General features: G+C 39.9%; 1 protein-coding gene across 1 annotated transcript in view; it reads right to left on the bottom strand.

Annotated features, from left to right (window-relative positions):
- Fmn2 (formin 2) overlaps positions 1-16,831 on the bottom strand; it is a 302,083-nt gene that overhangs the window by 137,152 nt on the left and 148,100 nt on the right. The window contains exon 8 of the mRNA XM_051147935.1: positions 14,747-14,808. Coding sequence (XP_051003892.1) covers positions 14,747-14,808 — 62 coding nt within the window. The remainder of the gene's footprint in view (positions 1-14,746; positions 14,809-16,831) is intronic.

Genomic DNA, 16,831 nt, shown 5'->3' with positions numbered 1-16,831 from the left:
AGCTCCTTTCCCACATGGCCCTGCTAGAGCCAGAAGGATCTGAGAAGGCACCTTTCAACTCAGAGCAGATATATCAGGCATTTACTCCATAACTTGGTGCTGCCATTAACATCCTCTTGCAGTGGGCCGAAGTCAATGTAAAGACTTGCAACTGGCCAAAGTACGGGGAGGAAGTGACTGCTTATGTGTTCAGTACTAAATGGAACACTTATGTCAACCCCTTCCTGCCCTGCTCTCAGGAAACATTTTGGAAGAATGAGTAGAAAGAGCCAGAGAGTGGGGAAGTGTGACGTGAAATGTGATCTTCTGGATATGACATGGCTATTGCACTCCTGAACTCACAGAGGCCAAGGTTGCCCGCATGAAACCTACAAGAGATCAAGCCACTTGCCGTTCCATCATGGGTGGGTGCAGCTTCCAGGGCACACCCCTAACCAGGGAGTTATTGGCAACTGATGGCTGCCAAGGGCTGTGGAGATTCCTTTTCCTCAGAGAGGTGGCTGTTAGTAGGTTGACTGTACTGTGATGAATGAACCAACGCACTGTCATGAAGGAACCACACTCACAGAGCTTAGAGAATGAGAACAAGAACAAGGAAGGCAGGAGAGCAGAGAGAGCACGCGTGAAAGTGGGCAGGGGGTAGATTTGGGGAATGGGAGGGAAGATTTGGCTTGGATATGATTGATATATGTTCTATATATATCTGACATTTCAGATAACAGAATTGAAATTCTTAAAAAAAAAAAAAAAAAAAAAAAAAGCTCTTACCATAGTTTTGTGGAGCATGGGGTCAGTACCGCATTATTATGCAAGTTATGATTATAAAATGCTTAGTTGCGTATATAGTATGTGTGTGTACACATGCAAATTCAGGTGTATGTGAGCACTCATGTGTGAGTGTGTCTGTGAAAGTGGAGGTGAGAAATTGACACTGAATGTCTTCCGTGATTGTCACTTTATTTTTTTTTATACTGCATCTTGTTTCTTTTTTTTTTTTTTTAATTTTTTATTAATTTATTCTTGTTACATCTCAATGGTTATCCCATCCCTTGTATCCTCCCATTCTTCCCTCCCTCCCATTTTCCCCTTATACCCCTCCCCTATGACTGTTCCTGAGGGAGATTTCCTCCCCCTGTATACTTTATTTTTTGAGACACAGTTTCTTGCTGAGTCTATAGCTCGCTGCTGCTGCTGCTGACAGACTGGCTTGGCTGGCCAGTGAGTTCTATGGATCCTCTGGTTCCCGCCTCTCCAGTACTGAGGTCCTGGACAGATACTGCAAAGCCCAGCTGTTGATATGGGTGCTGCAGATGTGATACTGGGGTCATGGACAGGTATTGCTAGGCCCAGCTGTTGATATGGGTGCTGCAGATGTTGAACTCTAGGCCTCATGTTTCTGTGGGAAGCACTTACTGACTGAGCCATCTCTTTAGCTCCAAAACCTGGTATTTAAAAACAAATACTATCTAAAGGAATTTGTTCAGGCTGGTATGCTAAACACATACCATAAATGCTTATGTGTCTCCGCTTGGTAACTGGTTTTGGTGCACTTACTGCATGTCAAGGACAGATAACACTAAAGGAGGAATTTTCATGAGGGTAGAGCAGTTGGGGATGACGGGGATCAAGCGAATGTGTATGCACAATATGCAGGCCGGACAAGTGGAGAACAGTGAGCAGTGAGTAACGCGGGGGAAAAACACCACAATGCAAACCCATAAAACATCTGGCACAAGGAAACAGTCCCAGGAAAGCAGAGAGGAAGGGGAACTAAAGGTCCGATGACCTTTCTTCAGGAAGAGGGTCTCAGAGAGAGAGACTCACTGATGCTCAAGTGTGGGAGTCCGAGCACCCTGAAGGAACTGAGTGCAGCCAGGTGGTGGGAGGGCAGAGAGCCAAGTGACGGTAAGGTAGCCAAAGCTGTATAGAACTTAAAACAAACATACTAGCAAAGCCAAAACTCAAACCAGGAAGCTTCCATTCTTTAAAAAACAAAAAAACCCTGAAAGAGAAGTGCACAGCACAGGTCTAATGCAAATAACAATTAGCAATGGACTGTCCAAGGGTACGGCAACCTTGAGGGATACTCAGGGCTCTCCAGAAAGGTGCTACAGTCAAAGTCTAACATGACATTAAAACAGGAAAAGCAGGTATGACCAACCAATGCCACTCTCCAGTTACAACTGCAGCAATGCTAATCAGCTTAACTCATTTCCTAGGAATTCACGCAACAACAGTTGGTTATTGAAAAACAAGTGCAGTAACTGTATGATTTTTGTGGGGGGGGGGGTTGGTTTTTTTTATTAGGCCCATGGAACCAATCTGTGAGTGATTCAAAGTCTACAGCCTTCCGATTTTAATTCTGAAACTCACCTTCAGCATATTTACAGGTGAAAGTGAGCACGCTTCACAGAGATTACGTGAACCAACTCAACAGAACAGGAAACAGCAGAGTTGAGCTTTAGAAGACTTGCCCTTGTGAAAGTCCTGTAGAACCTGATGGTTAAACGTTGCTTACGACATGAATCAATTAAATTCCTCTAGGGAGCTAGAGGAACACAGACAGTTGGGCCAATTCATTTGCACTAAGGCAACACGGTATACGCTTTTCAGGGTGCTGTATCATGTGACACACACTCCGGCCCTCTTCCAGATTAAAGTGTGTTGGTATGTCAAGCACCACCCTAAGTGAAGGTTACTAAAACTATAAAGTATGCTTGTGAAATTTAATCCTGAGAAGTGTAAATGTACACTTCTCATTCGTTCTGCCCTACCTGCCTCCCCCACCCCGCCCCCCATCCTTTAAATTGGATTAGAGTCAGCTAATCACACAGGGGTATAGAATTTGTTCCCTTCCTATCTTTATTCATATTTTTCTCCATTTGAACTTTTAATAGGATTGACTTCCAAGCTTTGGCTTCGTTTTAATACTTTTCCTTAAAGACAAGTAAGGATTCTTTAGTTCATTTTTCTCAACACAAAATAAAACGAAAAAATTTTTTAAAAAAATTTGTTTTGACTCATAGTTGTCCATGGATATTTTAGATGCATTTAGATATAATGTCAATCACTCAATACACTAAAGAAAAGTAAGAAGGGCACTTTGATAGTGCTCCCCCTCCTACACCAGGACCCCTCTCCACTCTCCCCATAAACTCAAGAGCTCATAATAGGAGGATATTTTAAGAAGCAGAAGCAAAATATACATGTAACTAACTATATGCTGCAAAGACTTGACTCTGTGAACTTAATGATACTCAATAACCCTAAATAAACTATGAAGAGTTGTGTTTTTAAAACCTCACTACAGCGGACTGTATATAGTAACTATGTGGTTTTCACGAAGTCTTAATTCCTCGATAAACAGGAATCAGGCCCTCAGGATTGTGGTTTTTGAAATTAGGGTGTGTTTAGATTTGGAAAGTGCCCAAAATTCATTCACATCTAGAAAGGAAAGCTCATTGCCAAACATATGCAATCAGGGGAAAAAAAAGATTACTTTCTAAATAAGGTTTGTATAACAAATACTTCCATCTGTTTCACAGAGATCAAATACATCTACTTTAAAACAGTCCATTGGCATTTAAGCATCTGGCAAAAAGAGAGTGTATTTAGGAGAAGGCATTCACACTAGCTGTATATTTTGTCCCCAAGGGTTAAGTACTGGAATGCTATGAAAAATCACCTCTCATATATTTGTGACAAGATGGAATTAAAACATTCCTTTTTTTCTAGATAAAATTTGCATGCCCCCTCAAGTATCCTAATTTGTAAGATCCATTTAAGCATATTCAAGATAGCATACAAAAATATCTTACTCAGGTATATTTACTTAAACTATCATAAATAAGTTAACACACTAAAGTATAAAAGATTTCCAAAGAGAATTTACGCCAAACCTAAGAATATGCATGTGACCTTTCTCTAGACACCCTTTGTGGCAATAAAATATTTCATGTGCAGTCACAAATAACATATGACTCACATGCCACATAAAACTATATTTACACAAACCTCAATCCACTGTGTCATCTCTGACACTTGCTGATATTTGCCTTTCAGTTTACTTCCTGGAACCTACTGGAAGATAAAAGTATAGGGGAGCCCTTGGCATCTCCTTCTTTACAGAGAATAAGGTTTGGCCAATAAGAGGCGCTAGAGGGGCTGCATCAGAAAAAGCATTTGTCTTCCAATGCCTATGCAGCCTTGTCTGCCTTTTCTCAGAGGACAGAAGTGTAGCCTGGCACTACCCCACAGCCACGCATTGTGCAAGGCCTATTGGGAGCCTAGCAACTACGGCTGAGGCTCCCTGACCACTTACACTCATCCTAAAACTGTCATTGCCCACCTGCCCCTGAGGTTTGTTTCCTGGACTCTGTAAACATACTCATAACTCCAGGTACCTTAACTATTACAGCACGCTAACTCTGGAGAGAGTGCCCATGAGTCTGTCTACCTACCACAGGAAAGCTTGCTTCCTGATTACCTGTCAGCAGTGGCCCAGACAGTAGGCTACAACTCACCTTCCCCAGGGAGCTCTACTCACAGCCTTGAAGGGGCTCCTTCAAGGTCTGTCCTTCCCCAGGTATGGTGAGAGCTGCCATTTTAATATTGTATTCTCCTACGACATCACAATCATTATGTTGTGATAAACTTTACCTTTTCTATTATTCTGTAGCTTCTGTTTTTTATTTGAACCTGAACTGGCAGGTTGGAAAGCAAATGAAAAAGACAATCTCAATACTACACACTACACTTTGGCTTTTACTTAGGCATACATTAATGAATAAACAAACACATACACATGCACATACACACAAAAACACGCGCACGCACGCACGCACGCACACACACACACACAAACTGACTGTACTGTGATGTTAAAACTGCATGATATGCGTATCCCATGACATCTTTTGATACACATTTCTGCGAGCCTGGATTTATTGCAACTGTCTTGTTAGTGCTTTATTCAAATTGTATACTACTTTCCTTACTCGTCTAACTAACTGAAGGAAAGATTCAGCTAAAGATGTCCTCCACTCAAAGAATATCATTTAGTTACACATATCTAATGGCTCTGAATAGTTTTATTTAAAAAAATAGTGTATTTAGTGTGTGTGTATGAGCGTATGCTTATTCACATGTGTTTGGGCACATGTGTCCGCGCCACTGCATATACGCATGTGTGCATGCAAATTCATATACAGACAGAGGATCATGCATGAGGAGGCCCAAACATCAACGGCAAGAGTCTTCTTTGTTCAGCCTCCACCCAGTTCTTTGAGGCAGGTTCTCTCAATCGAACCCAGAGCTCTCTGATATGATTAGTCCAGCTAGCCAGCTTGCTCTTTGCTCTAGCTATCCACTTCTCTGCCTTCTCAGCCCTGGAAATGCAGACGGTTGCCATGCCCACCCTACATTTACACAGGTTCTGGGGAAACTCTGTACTCACATTTACATAGCAAATAGATTTATCCACTCAGCCATGTGCTCAGCCACTGTGTTTTATTTTCACCTTCAATTGTTTCTCAGTGAGGCAGTGTGTTTTTCTATATGGGCTACAAACACAATAGGGCTTCACTGAGTCTGCTGCTGAAAATTAATCCTAGACCGCAGATATTTAAAAGCAAATCAAATTTCTTTTTCATGAAAAAAAAAAAAAAAGAAGAAAGCACTGATTTCATTTAAGTGTTATATTTCGTGCAGAGGATAATGAAATACATGCGTAAGTATTACCTAAAATTTCCAATATACCAAAGGCACAGGAAAATGAGATCTACTCTCAGGGGAAAATACAACCAGCAGATGTCAACCCCAAGCCAAGGAATAGAAACTTAAATAATAGACAAGGGATTTGAAACACTAGTTAGAAATACGCTTCATTATATAAAGGCTAATATGATAAAATATATTTACTTCAACTGAATATTTTATTTTAAATTTCAACACTTCAAGGTGGGGTTCTGGAAATACAACATAGTATGAAGCACATCAGAAATTAGATCTGTCACCTAGACAAAACCAGTCACAACAGAATCTCCTTGGTGCAACCTCTTTGGGTCTCTGGGGTCTGTTTCAAGTTTGCAACTGGGGAAGCACTGGGCTTTCAGTTTGGTGAATCTGGTCACGCAACTTACAAAACAAAGAAAGCGATGCAGTGCTTCAGACACCAGCGTTCTGTGGATTGCTCGCTGCATCTTACGGTGGAGCATGCAGGTTCACAGAAAAGGGGTGCCATCACTGCACCTCCCGCATAGCATCCCCTCCCTGACTGGCTGAAGTCAATTCCAAGTGCTTTAAATGACCATGATTTGTTTCCATATAGCTCCTTTCTTATTTTCAGCTTTTGGGAGCCAGCACATAAAAGCAAGTGCAGACACTGGGGAAAGAGTCAGAAAATGGTCACACATTGCCAGAATAAGGCTGTGAGCTTAGAAATAAGCTTAAATCCACCACAGTCTGATAATTAGCCCCAAGACAACACATCCCAAAGTAAACAAAAGCAGCGACAAAAAACGGTGAATGCATTGACGCATTATCAGATTCTAAATAAAAATAATTAAATGGATTTTTCAAGAAGGAGGAAACAGTGGCTATTCAAAGACAGAAGGTGGTCAGTTATTACATAGCATGAAAATAATTTTTAAGCACTCAATGGAAAATGTTAAGAAAAATGACGCAGAGTCAAAATGATAGCATCTATAAAGAGAAAGAAAATAATAAGAGGAATGAAAAGGAAATTGTGGTGCTGGAAAGTCTTGTAACTAAGAGGAACCTTCCACTAGGGGTATTCAAAGACAGATTTGAATAGACAGAAGAAAGATTCCAAACTTGGGATTAGGAATATAGACAGTAACAGGTTTGAGGAATAGAAAAAAAAATACTTAAGAAACCTAAAAAGGAATGGCAACCAAATGACTAGCCCAACTTGAGACCCACCGCATGGGAGGGAGCCAACTCTGACTCTATTAAGGATATTCTGCTCTGATTGCAGACAGGAGCCTAGCACAACTGTCATCTGAGAGGCTTCATCCTGCAACTGATGGAAACAGATGCAGAGCTACCACCCCCATCCACCTCCAGCCAAATAATAGGCCGAGCTCGGGGAATTTTGTGGAAGAGTAGGAGAAAAGATTGAGTGGTCAAGGACACAAGAGGACCTACAGAATAAACTAACCTGGGCCCATGAGAGCTCACAGAGACTATACCACCAACCAAAGAGCTTGCAAGGTCCGGACGGAGATTCCTACACATAAGTAACAGATGTAGAACACAGCCATCATCTGGGTATCCCTAACAATGGGAGTAAGAGGCAGCTATGACTCTGTTACCTGATTTGGAACGGGGTATGAGGGCTGGACTACAGGAGAAGGGCAGGGGGCTAGAATCTAGCTGTAGAGTGATTAAATAAAATAATAATAGTAATAAAAGAAACTTGAAAGGACCTTATAAAATCTGTGGGATGCAAAGAGCCAAAAACACTCTATGCTTGAACCCAGGAAGAAAGGAGCAGAGAGAGGAACTGAAAAACAGTGGCTGAACCTTGGCCAAATATCAGGAAATTTCTAAATATAAACATCCAAGAAGTTCAACTCCATATAAGGCTAGCCTAGTAATAATGACACTTGAAGAGACAAAAGAGGACATGACCTCCTAACTACCTCCTGCAGTCTGCCTACCTACTCGCTCCCCCCCTGGCCAGCACCTCCTTGCTCTATCATAAGAGAGAACGTTGATAAAGACGGGGGTAATGGTGCCATGTCTCCAGGGGCGTGATGGACACTGCTCCTGATTCCAGATCTCACATGGGAAATTCACTTTAAGCAATGAGAAAAAAAAATAGTCCTTTTCTTTTTTTCTTTCTCATATTTGTTTTTAAATGGCACCCTCACACCTAACACCTTTCTTTAAAACCCCAATTCCATTTTTGTTATTTTCTCTGCTAATAGGCAGGTTCAAATTTTCTAAAAATTCATATTGATCTCTTTTTCCTCAACCCTTTTTCTTTCATATCCATACGTGTGTGTGTGTGTGTGTGTGTGTGTGTGTGTGTGTGTGTGTGTGTGTCATATAACCTAACAGTTGGTACTCTGTCTAGTTACCACATTTACTGGTTATTTACTTGTGGATGGGACAAAATATCTAACAAAAGGAAGAGAAAGTTTATTTTGCCTCAGTGTACCATTCGTCACCGAGGCAAAGTCACAGCTGTAGAAGTTTGAGGTGACTGATGGGCATGGTGTCCATCGTCAGGAGCCAGAAAATGACGCGTGCAAGTGCTCCTCTTGCCCTCTCCTTCTTGTGATGTCCAGGATCATCGGCCCTGGAAGAGTACTTCTCATATTCACTGTGGGCCTTCCCACGTCAGTCAACCTAATATAGAGACTCCTCAAAAGGTATGCTCAGAGGTTGTTTCCATGGTGGTCCTAAATCCAAGCAAGTTGGTACCCAACATTCCCCACCCTTTCAGATGTCTGGTTATCATGATAAGGTAAAACAAAGAGACCCACACAAGACACCTCATAATCAAACTTTAGCAGTGAGCCTCACCAGTGGAGAAGAGAAGCAACATGTGACGCTCAAGGACTCACGGGAAGCTCACTAACACGTCACGTAAATGAGAGGTGAAGAAGCGGCCGGCCAATCCATTCAAGAGAGAGCGAGCGCTAAATAACCATCCAGGAACCTCAGACACAGCCAATCCGTCCCCCCCAAAGTGAAAGAGAAATTAAGATACGGTCAAGTAAAAGCTGTGGGAGTTCGCTAGTGGGAAGCTCCCCTTTAACATTGATCAGTTCAAGGAGAATGCTACAGGATGAGATGGAAGAGACGTTATAAACGACAGAGAAACAGACTACGTTGCAGATACGAGCACCACAGCCACACCAACTCCCGTTCCCAGCCCCTCTCGGGTGAATAAGACAAAGACAATGCGAAGGGGAGAAGCGCAGCAAATTGCACCCAAAAGGCTCAGCTACTTTCCAGGAACGGCAAAGACAATATTTTCCTCTTTCTACTTGGTTTTCTGGTTTTCTCGAGTCATCGTAAGAATAACAAGGGCAACACACATTGCTTCATATGGAAAATATTATTCCACATTAGTTGCACAATGATAATATGAGCTTGGGTTTATGTTCATTGTATTTATATTTAGATTCAAATGAAACAAAGGGAAGCAAGAAGAGGGGGCAGGCGGCTTTTCTCACGTGAAACAAACTGTTCTGAAGTTTAATGGCTTTAAATTTGACTTTAAAATTCCTCTGGTCTAGGTCAATTTGTCTCGGAGTTGCATTCAGATAGCAGACACATATGAGTGGCCCCATGTGCTGAACTTATATAAATGTGTGTGGTGGCTGGCAGTCGGCTGAGACTGTAGCATGAAGGGGAGAATTCCAGGCTTGCACATTCGGTGCATCTTCGATTCCATCAGATTGTGCCAAATTGCTTTCATGAGGGTTGTACAATAAAGTATTTAAAGTGTGCTTGCTTTTGACTTCTCCACATTTGTTTTTCTTAGTTTTGAAAAGCCATCAGACTTCTTGATTGAAGAGAACTTATCTCACTGATGTCTTACTTTATTTTGCCCATTGACTATTAAGAGTAGAGGTTTTCCAAATGTTTATTGGACAGACGCGTTTATTTCTCTTTAAACTGTCTCTATATTGTCTACCAATTTCCCTTTGGAGATGTCTTTAAAATGTAAACATTTTTATAAGTTCCAGCCACTACATTTTTCTTTCCCTTTTATGCAGACCGAGTTTCACTATGAAGCAGAAATTTCTTGATGGATCATAGAGTTATCTTAAAAAAAAACAAAAAAACAAAAAAACAAAAACAAAAAAAAACCAGGGCTTTTCTGTGTAATCTTAGCTGTCCTAGATTCACTTTGTATAATAGGCTGGTCTCTAACTCAGAGATCCATCCACCTGCCTCTGCCTCTCCCCAAGTGCTGGGATTAAAGGCATGCACCACCATGCCGAGCTGGGGTTATCTTTTAAAAGTGTCTCTGTGTCCATTGCTTAACCATAGTTCATTAAATTTGAAGTAAAAGTTATCAAATTTTAAAAATATGTGGTGTTTAAAATTTTAATTATTGAAAACTGAGTAAAAATTGATAAAATAATGAATGAGAAATCACCCCTTTTTTGCTGAAAGGTTTAAAGAGATGAACAAAGATGACCAAAAAAAAAAAAAAAAAAAAAAAAAAAAAATCAGTAAATTGTCCAATATGATGAACAGAAAAAAAAACCATACTGAAAACTAAATTATGAACATATTCTCAGGAACTTGTGCAAAATATTTCAACTGTTTCATGTAAGACTTACAAAGGAGAAGGAGGGCACTTAGAAAACAGTAGCTGGTTAAATAGTAAAGGATGGAAATTCTTAAACATGAAAACACACAGAATCAGAAGCCATTAACTCCATTGAGAGTATGTGCAATGAAAGCAATGCCAGCTACACTGTAATGAGCCCAATTAAGGCAAGATGCAGAAGTAACTGTAATACCAACCCGGAGAAGGAGACAACTTCGCTCACAGTACAGCAGTCATGGTAGGCTCCTCACCAGAAGCAATGGAGAAAGAGACAACTGTAGGTTTCTACTATGCTGAAATAAATTGCTAGTTCACAATTCTCTATCCAGTAAAAGGATGGTCTCTAGAGACAAGGATGAGATGCAAACACGCTAAGATAAAAAATAATTATTAAGAAAGTTCGCGAACGGAAGGGTCTGTATCCAAAAATGATGACCTGCTTCATTAGGCGAAGTGTAAAGAGGAATCCAAGCAAGAAGAAAGGGAGCGTCTCAACGGGGAAACAGTGATAAATAGAAGAGTAGAAACTCTTTAAATATGATTGGTGACTTTATTGTGACTATGTCACAATGAAAGTGACATGAATTTTACGTGTTCATAGACGTCCCTATCCGACAACTCGGGTATAACATACTTCTACTTAGTTACACACGAAGAATTTTTTTTTTTTAACCCAGGCCTATCAATTAATACTACTGAGCTGCTGAACTAGAACAGTGGTACCATCTGGCTGGGGACTATGCCCTGTCTCCTGGCCCAACCAGAAGTGACCGTAGTGTTGTAGAGATTGAACAGCTGTCCAGCCAGAACTCTGAGGGGGGGGAAAAACAAAAGCAAAGAGCACAGTAATCAATCAAGTTGAGCCTGCCTAGACTCATTTCCAGGTAGACTGTCTACAATAATGAGCTAAATAGGGAAATCAGAAAATGTGCACAGCCAGAACATATGAAAACAAGATGCCTTTAAAAGTAATTAAAACGCTTTAGCAATGGACCCCTCTAGAAAAAAAAAGGAAACCTATAAAAGGACACAAATATTTAGTTGGTTTCCTTAAAATCAAACAAACTCCAAGAATATATAGACACAAAGAAAATAAAACTTCGGACACAGGACCAAGAGTTAGACTTCTGAAGGAAGTCCAACAGATGAAGATTGCCACAGGCTACTCCAAAAACAAGGTCTTCGCTGAACAATCAGTTCTTATTTCAATTTGGAACAAAAGAGAAAGAGAAAAAGAATGAAGAAATCCATAGGAGTTAAAGGACACCATCAAGTGTACACTAACCAATGCATACTAAGAATTTAAGAGGAAGTAAATTAAAGAGGGCAAGAAAGCTTATTTCCTGAAATTATGGTGCATCTGGGCAAAGAAGCCAATATCCAGGTATAAGAGGGTCAGAGACCTCCAGCCAAACCCAAGCCAAAGAGGAGCTCACCAAGAACTAAGACAAAGGATATCAAAGCAAAAACAAAGCAAAAGGGAAAAGCTTAGAGTAGCAAGAGATTAGAAATGTACAAGGGGTGACGAAATGGCTCAGGGGTCAAAGGCACTTGCTACCAAGCATGATGATCTGAGTTCCATCCTCAGAACTCACAGCGTAGAAAAAAAGAACTTAGTCCAGGAACATGTGCTCTGACCTCCACACACAAGCAGAGTCATGCATGAGTGTACACGCACAAACACACAAACACACACACACACACACACACACACACACACACACACACGAGTAAATGTGTAGATATAAAACAAACAATAAAGCTGAAAGAAACAAAGGTCTCACTATGACTCTTAGTAGAGCCTTCAGGAGAAACCCTGTTGTAAGATGAAATTTTTAAATTGGTGAGAAGAAGAAGAGAAGGAGGAGGAGGAAGAGGAGGAGGAGGAGGAGTCATCTGATAATATTTTAATACTTTGTCCCAGAAAGCCGTCTTTTAGAAATGGAGGAGATATGAAAACTACATGTGTGGAGATGCTTTCCCTTACTCCTAGTACTCACTTGGGAGGCAGAGGTGGGTGGATCTCCGGGGGATCAAAGTCAGTCAGGGCTACTGAGTGGCACCTAGTCTCAGCAAACTAAACAGCACTAGCAACAAACCAAACCAACTAAACAAACAAAGAATCCAACTATAACACTAAACAAACCAGCTACAACATAAACAACCCTACTACAATGGTAAACAAGTCAACCAGAACACTCTGACAAACGCAAGCTCAAGACGGAGATCAACACTAGACCCAGGTCTTACAAGAGTTATCAAAAGTGTTTTTTAAAGATGAACTTCTTTAGGATACTAATAACTAGCACGAAGCACCACAAGCACAGAATTTGATGGTATAACTAATAGTTTTAAGCAGAACACAGGGCATCCCCAATGATTATTAACAGTATGAAAGTTAACCATGCAAAACTACTAGTGATTATTAACACTAATCATGAAGTGATACATATTAGCAAGTAATGTCTATGTCTGGTAGAGTATACATTCAAAATACAGAAGAAATTCAAGCAGCTAAACAAAACAAAACCAAACATCCAGTTCAGAACTGGATCAATGATCTCAGTAAATAGTTCTTTTTAAAATTTTAATTGATTACAATTTATCTTGATTACATCCTGAATGTTATCCCCTTGCTTGTATATTTCTGTTCTCACCCTCTGTCCCTCTTCTGCCCTTTTGCCCTCCCCTAGACCTCTGACAGAAGGGGATCTCCTCCCCCACCATATGACACAGCCTATCAGAGAGCCTGCCTCCCCTTCCTCTGTGTGCCACCAGAACTCCCCAATAAATGTTTAAGACAAAGAATTACCCAGTAGGCATTTATTCAGTGTCACTAATAATTAGAGAAATATAAACTGAATCCATAATGTAATGGCCTCTCACATCTTCCATAATTGCAACATATAAAAAGAAGAGAGCCAGGGCCTGGTGGTGCAGGCCTTTAATCCCAGCAACTCAGGAGGCAGAGGCAGGTGGATCTATGTGAGTTCAAGGCATGACTAGTCTACAAAGAGAGTTCCAAGACAGCCAGAGATATTACACAGAGAAACCCTGACTCAGAAAACCAAAAAAGGAGGAGGAGGAGGGAGGGAGGAGGAGGAGGAGGAAAAGGAAGGGAGGGAGGGAGGGAGGGAGGGAGGAAAGAAGGAAGGAAGGGAGGGAGGGAGGGAGGGAGGGCGGGAGGGAGGGCGGGAGGAAGGTCAGTGAATACCAAATACTGTTTGTGATGGGTGTGAATTAGGACTGCCATAATGGTAAACTGCATGGATCTTCCTCAAAATCTAAGTGTAAAGTTACCACATGAACTATGACTCTTGCTTCTATAGTCTGACTAAAAAGATTTGATGCCAGTATGTTTAGGAGACATATATCTGCGCTCCCATGGTCACTACACCACTGTTCATAATATCCAAATTAACAGCATCATGCTATGTCTAACAGATAAATGAATAAAATGATAACCAGTGTGCACATGCGCACACACACACACACACACACACAATCAATATTTTTGATCCTTAGAAAGAAAGAAAATTGTTATTTGGTGCAATATATTGAAAGTATTATGCTAAGTGAAATAAACCATGCATAAAAAACTAAACACCAAGTGTTTGTACTGATATGTGGAAGCTAACATGTTTACGCTTAGAGAAACAGAGTGTAAGTAGCGGTTCCCCATAGTGAGGCTGGGAGCAATGAGGTGAGAATAAGTGAATGATACAATTGCTTGGTTAATATGGAGGGATGAACGCATTTCAAAGTGTGGTCAATACACTTAGGCTACAAAATTGCTATGAGATTAAATTTCTCAGTACAGATGCTAAGGATCTTACTTAATGGGCATATTAATTAGACTTTTCCACATTAATACATCATGGCATCACTTTGGAGTTTATGAATATATATTTAAATTAACAGTTTCTGAAAGCCAGCAGAGTGAAGGTGAGGTAGGGTACTTTGTCTGGCAGAAGTAAAAATTATAAAGCCGTGCAAATAATTTTTATTAAAAAAAAAAAAAAAGAGGCTAGGCACAGGGTCCGCATGTCTCAATTTGTCCTGCATTAAATATTAACACATTGTAAAATCAGTTTACTTTGATAGGCTGAGAACTAGCAAATATTCAAAATCTGTAAGTTGTACAGAGCAACGCTTGGCTGAGGTCAGGGCCCACACAAGCACTGCTATTATTTCAGAAGGAGAAATATGAGTAACTTCATAGGCAACATCTTTCCAGTCAGCCTTGAAAATCTTGAAACCACACATGTGCCCAATATGTTCCTAGAAAGCATTATGAAAATATAAAACCCTACCTACTAAGTTCACGGCATGCAGATTGAGTTTCCTCAGAGGACATTAAAGCAGCCAGCTCACATGTGAACACACACGTGTACTGAGCAGATCACAGAAAGAACTGCTTCTACTCACGTTCTCATAGAGAGCTTGAAGGGTCTCCAGGTCAACCACAGAGTTGTCCAAGTTCACAACAGCTATGGAAAAAAAAGGCAAAGAAACAGATGCAAATTACCATAAGGCAGCTGTGAAATGATATTTAGCCATGTCATGTAAAATATTCATGACCAGCAGTTGGAGTGTACATTCGCTTTAACTTTAGTATGTACATTTGCCCCACTCCAAAGACCACTTCTCAGAAATTGCAGTGGTTCAGGTGTCAGATTTTAAGATGTTTCACTTGCTCTCTGTGCTGGCTAGTTTTAAGTCATTAAGACCTTAAGAAAGGGAATCAGTAAGATCAAGCTGTAGGCAAGTCTGTAGGGCATTTTTTTAAGTTAGTGATTGACGGGAGAGGGTCCATCCTACTGTGGGTGGCGTTATTCCTGGGCTGGTGGTCCTGAGTTCTATAGGAAAACAGGCTGAGCAAGCCATGAGGAGCAAATCAGTAAACAGCACCTCTTCATGGCCCCTGCATCAACTGTTGCCTCCAGGTTCCAGACTTTGTTGACACGGTGTCCTGACTTCTTTTAGTGACAGGCTGTGGTGTACATGAGTAAGCCTCCTTAACATCCTTTTGGTTGTTATGTTTTAGCATAGCAATAGTAATCCTATCTAGGAAAGTAATGCTACAACCCATGAGTATAGATGAAATGTTGGAGAAAAGATATAAATGATTATCAATTAAATACATTTGGAAAAAATTTGTATACTACTAGAAATGTAAGCAAGTCATCCCTTAAATCAACAATGGTCTAGTTTTATGCCAGTAACTGCTGATGCAAGCCAACTTACCCAAAACATCTGGTGAAGGCTTGTTTGGGGTTGATATTGAGAGGATCACAGAAAGAAGAGGTTATCAAAACCCAAAAATGTGTTCTTTGAATTTTTTGAGGGGGGGCAGTGTGTAGAATATTGCATTGTATTTTGAGTCAGGCAGATTCATTAAAAGTTCACTAAAACCAACCTACTTCCCATGGACATATTAGAGCGAAACAAAGCAAAATTGTCATGAGGAATTTGTGCCAAGGAGCCACTGAAGAAGTTCTCCCGGGATTAAAGATTTCCAGGAGAGAAAGCACAGTGTGGATAATCACAATTTTGATATATTTATTTTGATAACTGAAGCAACTTACTACATCTCTTCCCCTCAAAGCTTAAAGTACACATTTACTAGTTGATACTGGCAAGAATCCCAAGAAAGAATTAGGAGGAAAAAGTGGACATGGAAGCATAGAATGGATGGGAAATCTAAGCAAGGTAATTTAACATTTCTGGGAACAAAGCCCAAATTCACCAACAAATGTTGTACTAAGTAGAATATGATATTTCCACTCTAATAATAATCCCCTGTCTCAATTTAAAAATTAGTGTTCCTATATAAATCCAAGACTCAGATATTCAGGCAAATCTCCTTATTATTAGATTACACCAAACAGCACAAATTACTAAAATTAAGAGATTAATTCATATTATTTGTTGAGGTAATATATAACAAAATACATGAAGCTTATATTAAAACAGAAAAAAGATAACTAATTCGTGTATAGAATTCTCTCCTTTAGTTTTATAATTTAGTTTAAGAAAAATCTAAATGAATCCAAGCTGAGCAATTTTGTAATTCATTAATCAATATTTCTTTAGTGACATAGTAAGGAACTTGTGAGAAAACTACAAAAAATATTAATAATCAATTTAGTGTAATATTTTGCCCTCAAAATCTAATAAAATTGTTAATATTCAAGTAAAACTCAAAGGACACAGTTGTCTTTTGACTATATCCATCATTTCCTATAATTATTAATTTTAAAATTATAAAGTTTGATAAACAATTTGCTAAATTAACCATAAGAAGTAGAAATGGTCCAAATCAACAAAATTAAAGATGAAAGAGGAGACAATACAACAGGCACTGAAGAAATTCAGAGACTCATAATGTCATGTTTTAAAATTCTATATTCCATCAATCTGAAAAATCTAAAAGAAATGAATGAGTATCTAGATATATATGACCTACCAAATTTAAATAATAATTTAAATAGACTTATAAGATCAATGATA

This window comes from Acomys russatus, chromosome 6 (assembly GCF_903995435.1).
Source record: "Acomys russatus chromosome 6, mAcoRus1.1, whole genome shotgun sequence".
NCBI lineage: Eukaryota > Metazoa > Chordata > Mammalia > Rodentia > Muridae > Acomys > Acomys russatus.
Note: the sequence above shows the minus strand (reverse complement) of the source record. Positions and strands in the feature narration are given on the sequence as shown.